Source organism: Hyalella azteca, unplaced genomic scaffold (genome assembly GCF_000764305.2).
Source record: "Hyalella azteca isolate HAZT.00-mixed unplaced genomic scaffold, Hazt_2.0.2 contig6673, whole genome shotgun sequence".
NCBI classification, from domain to species: Eukaryota; Metazoa; Arthropoda; class Malacostraca; order Amphipoda; family Hyalellidae; genus Hyalella; species Hyalella azteca.
The window spans coordinates 1-10,025 of record NW_025936827.1 but is presented as its reverse complement, the minus strand read 5'-3'; the positions used below and the strand labels follow the sequence as shown (position 1 = coordinate 10,025).

The window sequence follows — 10,025 nt, the reverse complement described above, 5'->3', positions numbered from 1 at the left end:
AGACTGCTTTTGATAATCAGCAGCCAGACATGAAGGCTGCTGCAGCAACAGCATAGGAAGGAGTAGCAGCACCACAGGGAAGCTGTAGCGGCAGCATAGGAAGGCTGCAGCACCAGAACAGGAAGGCTGCAGCACAGCATGTGAAGGCTGCAGCAGCAGCAGCATGTGCAGGCTGCAGCAGCACAGCACGTGAAGGTTGCAGCAGCAGCACTCTTCTGCCGCACCTCCCTGCCGATCAAACGCTTGTCGCGGCTGCCGCCTCGATCTTCATGCCACGCACTAAGCCGTTCACGTGCAGGAACTGCAATATTACTCATCACGTCAATGTATTTATGTAAAACATCATATCACTTATTTTGTATACTTGCTATTTGAGGTTCAACATGTTACTTTTACTTTTTAATAGCAGATTCCTTTTCATTTTACTATTCAAATATGTATATCACACTCGAAGCCTAACCCGGCTTTGTTCGGATCAGATGATTCTCGAGATTGAAGTGGAATAAATATACAAATAAATAATTTTAAATAGAATTCAAGTTAATATTAATGGTGACAAACTTTGTGTCTTCCAATCGAGCTCCCAGCCAACCTAATTTTGCAAGCCTCAGGTGTTTCTCACTCTTAAAAATCCCGAAATGGCGTGTTTTGCGGCTACGCGCTCCGATAGCTTTTGTTATTATCTCGCCAGGCTTCAAACAAACACATTAAACGAATAAAATTTTACCAATTTTATTAATATCTCTCATGAAAATCGAGTATGCAAATCTCTCGTCTAGTTTCTTAACAGAAAGGAGTTTATAGCACCAAAGGTATCGTTGCGAACGCTTCAATTTAGTTAAAATTTTATAACTCAATTATTACTCAAATGAACCGATTCCGGCAACAACGCCAAAGCAATTGAAAATTTAAAGGAATGAACATTTAACTGACGTTATCTGCTCTTTACCAAGTAATTCTGCAATGCAATAATAAACCATTAGACGAAAATAAAATCTGTGCTGACAGAGTTAGGGATTGAACTAGCGAGCTACAGTTCAGTATCATTGTAGACTTTGCACTTTCATTGTAAGGAGAACCTGAAAAAATTTGCAAACAATTTCACTACAGAGATTAATAGCATACCTGGAGTACGGCCAGCAGGAGCAAGAGTATCCCTGTGAAGATGTAGGCGAAGTCTTCGCTGTCCCTGGGAACGTCGTCAATGAAGGTGCCAAGCGCCCCGATGACGCCCAGGAGAGACTCGATGATCACATATCCGGCGACCTGAACATAAAAAATGTAACTCAGTACTCACTGCAGTGAGTGACAGAGAGCGCATTTTCTCGTCGACAAAAACGTGGTCACGGACGGACAGACCCACGGACGGACATGACGAGCACAATAGCGCCTTTTTTCCATAAATGATAAAATGCGCTAAAAATTAGCGCGATAAAATCAAGGGATTCTAGCAAAATCAAACAATTTTCGCAAATAACAATTTTTGTTCACACATTTGATGCCTAGTTCTTATTCTAAAACAATTGAGAGATTATTCGAGGCTCGGTCATTAGGTAGCGAGATCTATCAAGTCCAGATCATGGAGAAGATCTATCAATTCCTGATCATGGAGAAGATCCATAATTCTTGCCCTAATCGACGATGAGAAAGACCAACAAGACCTCTTCCGATCGATCACGAGAAGAGATCAGAATTCTTGTCCTAACCAAACATTAGGATAATCTATTATTTTGTCAGCAAGAAACCCGATATTGTGGATTAGGTTATTTTGTCAGTGATAAACCCAGAGAAGCCTTGGGAGTTTGCACCACAATTCTGACCTGCACAGGTGAGGGGTCAGGCACAGGCCTGCGGGTGCACAGCATGGTTACGAGCGCGGGACCCGAGCGCAACACCACGCAGGCGCCCACGCACAGCACGATGATGGGGCCCCATTTCCGGTAGGAGTAATGGTTCATCACCAGGCCAGGGTAGTTCACTAGCACCACCACCAGCCCCAGCACCTGTAGTTACAAATTGGTCAGGACATCATCAACAGTTTAGAGTAGTTCACCAGCAACATCCTTAGAAGTAGTGAAGCAAGGGTTGCTGTTACATGTCTGATTTTATATTTGTGATATCAGGGATGATGACATAAGAGGTTATACCAGAACCAATAAATATTGATAATTATGCAGGCATGAATTTTAGAATTTTAGTTAGAATGCAGGCATGAATTTTCTCAAAGTATGGCGTACGTTTAACCTACCACGAGTATGACACGGCGCTAGAGGCATCTGCTACGTACATGGTAAGGTGCAGTAGCGCTTACCACTTACATCGTAGGACTCTGGTGGCAACAACCATGTATAAGATAACCTACCTCACAGACGACACGACACAGTAGCACCCACCGAGTAGATGGTATGCCGCAGGAAGGGAGGACACCTGGTGGCCAACTGCCGCAACGTCCACCGATGGCCAGCAACAGCGGCGGTCACACCACCGCTGGCCGCCGTCGTGTGCTCGGGCACCAAGGAGGAGAAGCTGCCGCTCCTGAAGAGTCTGTTGTAGATGGAGGAGCCGTTGGCCTGCTCTCCTGACGAGGTGGTCGTAGCGACGGACGTCTCGACGGTGGCGTGGTGGTCGTGGTCGAGCCAGAACTGAGCGGAATGTCAAAATTTTAGCAAATGATTTGAATGAACTTGACTACATCACACTTTTTAACCACGGTTTTGGCTTATTCCACGGTTTTGGCTCACTTAACGTGGGCCAAACACGGTTTTGGCTCACTTAAACCTGCAAATTAACCTTAAAAAAATGATACGGCTTACCTTAATAATCCAAGGCTAACATGCCCATTCTGGAAAAACGATCTAACAAGTCCATAATCACTCAAAAGAAACCTCACCAAACATTCCACAAGATTTCTAACGAACCACATGCCACGCAGCCTGCCTGACCTGCTTGAACAAGTTGGGCGGAGCGTTGACGAGATGCGGCAACCGCAAGCTGAGGATGCCATGCAGCAGCGGCAGAGCGGTGGCCACAAACAACCACACCGTCCAGCCGTGCGCCGCGTACTGCCAGCTCACGTTGTCCGACGGCACGATTCTGATGGCCACGAACGTCAGGAACAGCAGCGCTGCCACCACGATGTTCTCCACGCCAAACTGAGCATTAAGATAATGAGCTTAGGAGTAACGAAGAGACAAGAGATAACAGTGAAATAGAAAAATATTCACGCGAAAATTAAGAACAAATATGAATGAAACAAATATTAATATTCAGATGCAAAGAAGGAAGTGCCAATGAAAATGAGGAAAAAAATATTTAGGAACACAGCAAAGATTTTCAGTACCTATTCTTATCTGGCAGGGGAGCTGCAACACAAACTTGGCTTATTCATACAAATTTGGAACATATAGTTACTAATGAACACGACATCCCAGTCATTTGATGCTGTTGCAGGCCCAGGATGGCTTCAGTGCCAATCAATTACTTTGTGGAGATTAGTTGAATTAAGAGCACAACAATCAAATGTCTCGCACCCTCAGCTGTCGACGGTGTTTGATATAAAAGAAGTCATTCATAAATTTCCAGGAAATTGACTGGTTAAGATACGTGAATGAGTTACAGATACAAGAAAATCAAAAGCACAACGTAACAGAGAGCATCTAACTATAATTGTAGTCAGCCAGGTTGAATGAAAAAGAGAGCCTTGTAAACAGAAATATCATGTTTATTAACGTTACCACTTCGCTTCTTCCCTTTACCGTTTCGCAGTGCATCGTATGCCAGAAGACGTCCATGATGTTCTCTCTCTCTAAACACCGTACCATCGTCACCACACTCACCATTTTGCGGTGCACCACACCCCAGAAGACACCCATGATGTTCCCTATCACTCTCCACACCCTACCGTCGTCACCACCCTCACCATCCTGCGGTGCACCACACCCCGGAAGACGTCCATGATGTTCTCTCTCTCTCCACACCCTGCCATCGTCACCACCCTCACCATCTTGCGGAGCACCACACCCCAGAAGACGTCCATGATGTTCTCTGTCTCTCCCCACACCCTACCATCGTCACCACCCTCACCATCCTGCGGTGCACCACACCCCAGAAGATGTTCATGATGTTCTCTCTCTCTCCCCACACCCTACCATCGTCACCACTCTCACCATTTTGCGGTGCACCACACCCCAGAAGACGTCCATGATGTTCTCTCTCTCTCTCCACACCCTACCATCGTCACCACCATCACCATCTTGCGGTGCACCNGCGGTGCACCACACCCCAGAAGACGTCCATGATGTTCTCTCTCTCTCTCCACACCCTACCATCGTCACCACCCTCACCATCTTGCGGTGCACCACACCCCAGAAGACACTCATGAGGTTCTCAATGAGTGCACAGAAGTTGAGGAGGACGCTGATGTCAGCAAGGCACTGCACTGCAGCAGGGAAGGGCACAAACCACATGCCCAGGCAGATTGAGCTGGGCACCTGAGCAACAATTTCTTCATCAGCTTAATCAGATGCTAGAACATACGGTGAAATTTTAGGAATATTGGTTTTATATTCAAGATCGATCTATTCTGGTGAATTGAGTACGTATATATTAGCTAAAAATAACAGATTTTAAATTCAATATGATATGTGCACTAGTTCATATATTGCCACTCCTGAATTCTACCCTGCACAAACTACCGTACATACTGAAGCAAAGTAAAATATTGTTTGAATGATGACGCTATATATATACTGTATACTTACCAATCTGGAGAGCAGCAAGAGGCTGTCACAGGTAAAGAAACGTAAGAATTGACTCTTGGGCCAACTGCTGTCATTGCCATGCAAAATGTTGCAGTTCAGAATAGCCTGGTTGAGAACATAATTAGACTAAACCACATTTTAAATACTTGATAAAAATAGGTATTTCAATTGACAAAAAACCAAAATATAATGCAATAGGAATAGAAAGGAGAGACAGGGAATGAAGAATGTACATAACATAATGATTGACCTCATAAATGCCAGAATAAAGAATTAACACAGAAATTTACATTGGATATACTCAGATAACTGCCATGAGTGCAGTAATGGGGTACAACATCAGCACAATTACTGACCATGATGGCAAAGACTGCCATGAGGCCCATGTTTATTATGATGCTGAGGGCGGCAGGGATGACCCACACAAAGCCAGCAACTGAAGGGCCAAGGCTGTAGAGGTAGCCATTGAGGTGCAGCATGAAGAGTACCAGACTAGTGTGGACAACCTGCATGTACAAATTATACATATATTACGAATTATTCAATTAAAAAACTATTTCCTATTTCATAAACATACGTATCTTATACACTCACATAATGCAATGTTTTTATATTTTTTGGAAATTAAGCACAGTTAAGCCGGCAACTCACCATTGTAGATTCTTCACATAGAGATGGTGACAAATAGACTCCAATGAAGAGCATCAAAGTTATTATTGCAGATGCAATATTGAACGTAATTTCATGAGGCACATCTTTCAAGGGATATAAGTTTGATGAGTTCAAGTGTGATGCAAACCCAATGGAGCCAGAGACAGCTCCAATGCTGCCAAGAATCTGTGAATAAAGTAATTAATTTTATTATACCATTTGAGATTCAATCATTCAAGAAAATATTGATTAGGTACTACAGAAAACTTGGATTGCCACATGATCAATTAGTAAATAATTAGAATCAGTGCACAATTTTCTCAAATTTAAAATCTCCTGCTAATTTAACACCTTCTCAATGACTGACTTTCTTGAGGGTTAATTGAATTTTAATTAGAATTGGTTTACATCCAATCCAATATATTACCTATTGTTTACAAATCAGTTAGCCAGTATGTTAGCAAAATGCACACTTGAATTAAATGATAGTACATAAATAAATTCTACCACTAGGACAGACCATAAGTAAGAGGAAACAACAACTAGCCAAACACTATTTCTAATTCATTCAACAAAAATCTAAAACCACAAGCTATAAAACAACATACAAAAGCTGTGCCAAGAAGTAGCAAGATGCCTCTTTGAGACTGAAAGTCCACAAGTCTTCTTCTCATCTCCAACAAGACCTGTAGTGGAAATTAGAGGGTATATTATAGAAAAAAATAAACAAATTAACAATGGCCAGGTTATTCAAAATAGAATCAGATGTTTTTGAAAATATTTAATATCAATTCTCTAGGTACTAGTTCCATAAGATTTAATATTATGCATAAAAAGGCACTTGTATTGTCAAAACCTTCCAAAATATCAGTTTGCCAAAGGTAGGTACCGTAAAATGGTGTAACTTTGACCACTTTTTTTTTCAAAATGATGCCATTTTTTTACTAGATAAGTTAAACTTAAATTGAAACATGCAAAATACAGGTCTATACTCTAGCTTTACTTACCATAAATTGCTGGCTCCTGCCTCTCATAGTTTTGATGTAATTCAAAAAAAAAAGTGATGGTCTTTGTTACCCCAACTCTTGGGGTTTCTTTGACCGGGTGGTAAAATCAATTTTATTTTTTTTATGAAATAACTCCAAATAACTCCATGTATGGTACTGTAGTAGAACCCTTCTATTTACATATGCAAAGGAAAATTTTTAGGAAAGTGTCATAGTTTGCAAATGGGGGGCGCCGCCCCCAAATGGGCAAAATGTGACCATCTAATGGCAGCCGTGACGGGGTAACATTGACCGGTTTGGAAATTAAGTTAAAATTACCATATATAAGACTCTGTAGCGTCTGAAACATGAATAAAAAAAACATTAATAAGTGTATCAAACATAAAATATGTTATATAGGTACCTATGGTGATTTTAACTTAATTTCCAAGGCGGTCAATGTTACCCCATCACGGCTGCCATTAGGTGGTCAAAGTTACCCCATTGGGGGGCGGCGCCCCCATTTGCAAACTATGACACTTTCCTAAAATTTGTCTTTTGCATATGTAACTAGAAGAGTTCTACTACAATGCATCAAAACCTGGAGTTATTTTACCAAAAAATATAAAAGTTGCAGGGGGTACTCCGACAGGCTTTAAATAATAGCTCTTTTTTGTGGGTCACATTTTTAATTTTTTAACCTATTAGATATGCAAACTTTTTAAATCTTTCTATTGTGTTACGTAGCCTCAGTAGTCAGTATTAGGCCTTTAATGTCCATTGACAAAATTTTTCTATGTCAAATAGTTTTTGAGTTTTGGGGTTTTTGTTAAAAAACCGAAAGTGGTCAAAGTTACCCCGGGAGTCAAAGTTACCCCAGTTTACGGTACCTATATAGTATTTGATGCTAAGACCATAAAAATACTTGTGCATAGCAGAAGTTTGTAAAATATTGTGGCATATTGTCTTAAATTGCCTATAGTAGCCTAAAGTTATAGTAAGGCACCTTTATTATAGCTTTGCCATCCAAGTATTGAGTTGAAACAAGTCTTGATCTACCTATATTTTTGGTATCAATATTAGAGGTTGATGCCCATTAGGAATATCAGGCAGAAGTTTACTAAAATTGCAAGTGAAAACAATTGTTTCATGAGTAATTTTTACAAAATTGTGAGAAAAACAGGTTGTTCTTTTTTCATTTTTTCCTAAAGAAATTGGGAAAAGGATGTAGGAATGGGTAAATAATAAAAATGAGATTTTAATTCAAGAGATTTTGTATTAAATACCAATTTTGGCAAACACTTAGTCCACAATGGTATCTGGACTATGTAGGTGAGATTTGAGAGTAGGTCTAACTTTCTAAGACTCCAACCTGAGAAGCTCGGCGCCTCGGCCACCTAATCCTAATTATTAGATAAACATGAATACACAAATTTCTTAAATTATTGCTTTTAAATTTATGTATTATAAAAATTTCACTTACCATAATGCATTTGATTTTAGCAATGCTAGCTGGGTGCAAATACTTTGCCAACACAAGGCAAAACAGTCAAAATTTTTCTTTCTTTTTCTTTGTTTGATGTTGATGGAGCTCTGGAGACTCGTCCAAGCTAGCTCGTTGACGTGATAGTGCTCAAGGTTTGTGCAACTGTAAGCAAAAACCAGAGATAAGACACTGTACAAAGTAGGCAATAGGCATATTAGGAGACTGCTTCTACCAGTACTAGACAGTACAATCAATGATTTATGATAAATAATGTAGAGATATTTGTTTGAGCAATATAGCTGCTTTATTATAGCATTATATGCACATTTTATCCCAGGTTAGTGACTTCTGTCTGCCGGTCTGACATGCCCTGAACTGTGCCTTAGTAGCCTTACATGAGAATGATGAGATGATGAGATTGCAGATTCTACTGAACAACTGAAGGTCTAGCATGGGCAGCACAGCCTGTAAGGCTGTAGGCTGGAAGTTCTTCTGAGTTCTGACCAAGTTAATTGATCTAGAAATGTGAGACAGTGAGTAAGTTAAGTTTATGCTTTAGTAGCTTTACAAAAACATAAATCCTAGTCCTATAGAAAGAAATAAACAAATGAAGGATCAATGAATAAAAATTAATTTAAGATGAACAGCAGCAATTTTTACAAAGACAATGAGTAGTCACAAGTCACATACCTAAGTTATAAGTCATAACCTATATACCAGTACCATATAGTTATAATTATAAGCTATATAGAAAAGTTCAAATGAAAAACTGGACAACTGGTCCAATTTACCATCCCAACTCCTAAGATGACTGCAGTCTGCACCATAGTGACAAACCAGAGATTTTTTAGAATCAATTCATTTTTAATTTCCTCATTTACTCAAGACTTAAACCAATTTCTTATGTAAGATAATGCTGGTATCCATGATACTTTACTGGTCTACTTATAGGACTCAAAAATGAACTTGAGGGTGAGTCTAAAAAACTCTCTGCTTTGCCACTATGGTCTGCACTCTGCAGACAGTCTGAGACAGAGACAGTGATTTTATCCTCACATTGGCATTTTGTTCAATCATCAATGCCAGTTCATGTTCAGCAGCCAGTAGGCAGTAGCCAGAAGAAAGTTAGATAGCTACTAAATGAATAGGATACTATAGTCTATAGATAGTTAGTTTCCCCCAAAATTTAATTATAGTTGGTTGAATTGGCACTTGCCACTAGGCACTAGCCACTAGGTAACCAAAGTCCAATCACTCCAATGTCTGTGACTGTGAGTCTGTCCAAAGATATAGCGTTACTTAGAAGTTAGAGTCTAACAATAACATTAGAGTTAGAGACCAGAGTAAATGAAAAGTGTTAGTAGGCTAGTAGCTGATAAAAATACATTTAGAGCATTCAACATCAAGTTCTGGATGGGACTAAGATAAGGGCCTCCTGAGCCAAGTGCACTGTGCAAGTAGGTTATGCAGCATAACATTGCAAGGCCAGACTGACTGACAAACCGTCACAGTGGTCAGTGTGGGCCCTAATGCCAGCATGACCGTTCAAAAATCAGTGCGGCTACTAGCAAGTGTCTTTTTCTTTTCCTGATGTCCACGCGGGTGGACTTAAAGCCACAGGAGAACCGCAAGGGTGACCGTTGAGCCTGAGAGAGAGAGAGCCAGTGTCTGACTTTGAGCTTGAGTGCTTGACATAAAAATCCGGGTCAACGCCAAATTCCTTGCTGTCGGAAACCATAGACGGATTGTTGGATGTTGGATAATTTTTATTGGTGTAAAAAAATTTGAGAAGTAGCAAGGCTCAGATATCATTTTAACTGCGTGTCCTGAATACAAATTGTATTCATTTTGTTTGAAGAAAATTACGTGGACTTGATGATGACAAAAAATGACATTTTTTAAAAGATCAGCGGGCAGGTGAAAGATTAGTGGGCAGTGTGGCCCAGTGGTTTAAGTTCAGAGTACCAAGATTAGAGCAGAGAGGTGCGGGTTCACGTCTCGGGCAAATTTGCTCTGTGGCGCCAGTTTCTGGTCGGAATCGGCAAGGAGGCCGGGCGGTTAAGGGGACCGGGCTGCCCCCGGAGAAACTTCTACAGTTATTATCCGATCATCATGAAACTTCACATACATACTTAAAATGTA

General features: G+C 40.6%; 1 protein-coding gene across 1 annotated transcript; it reads right to left on the bottom strand.

Moving 5' to 3' along the window:
- Positions 1–185: 185 nt before the first annotated feature.
- LOC108666816 lies at positions 186–8,472 on the bottom strand. Its single transcript, XM_018153744.2, has 12 exons — positions 8,279–8,472; positions 7,881–8,045; positions 6,020–6,097; positions 5,412–5,597; positions 5,117–5,266; positions 4,761–4,865; positions 4,344–4,490; positions 2,943–3,152; positions 2,394–2,642; positions 1,821–2,003; positions 1,126–1,266; positions 186–301 (listed from the first exon to the last, which is right to left on the bottom strand). Exons 2-12 carry the CDS (start codon positions 7,881–7,883, stop codon positions 236–238), a joined length of 1,518 nt encoding a protein of 505 aa, XP_018009233.1. The 5' UTR covers positions 7,884–8,045; positions 8,279–8,472; the 3' UTR covers positions 186–235.
- Between the last annotated feature and the right edge of the window lie 1,553 nt (positions 8,473–10,025).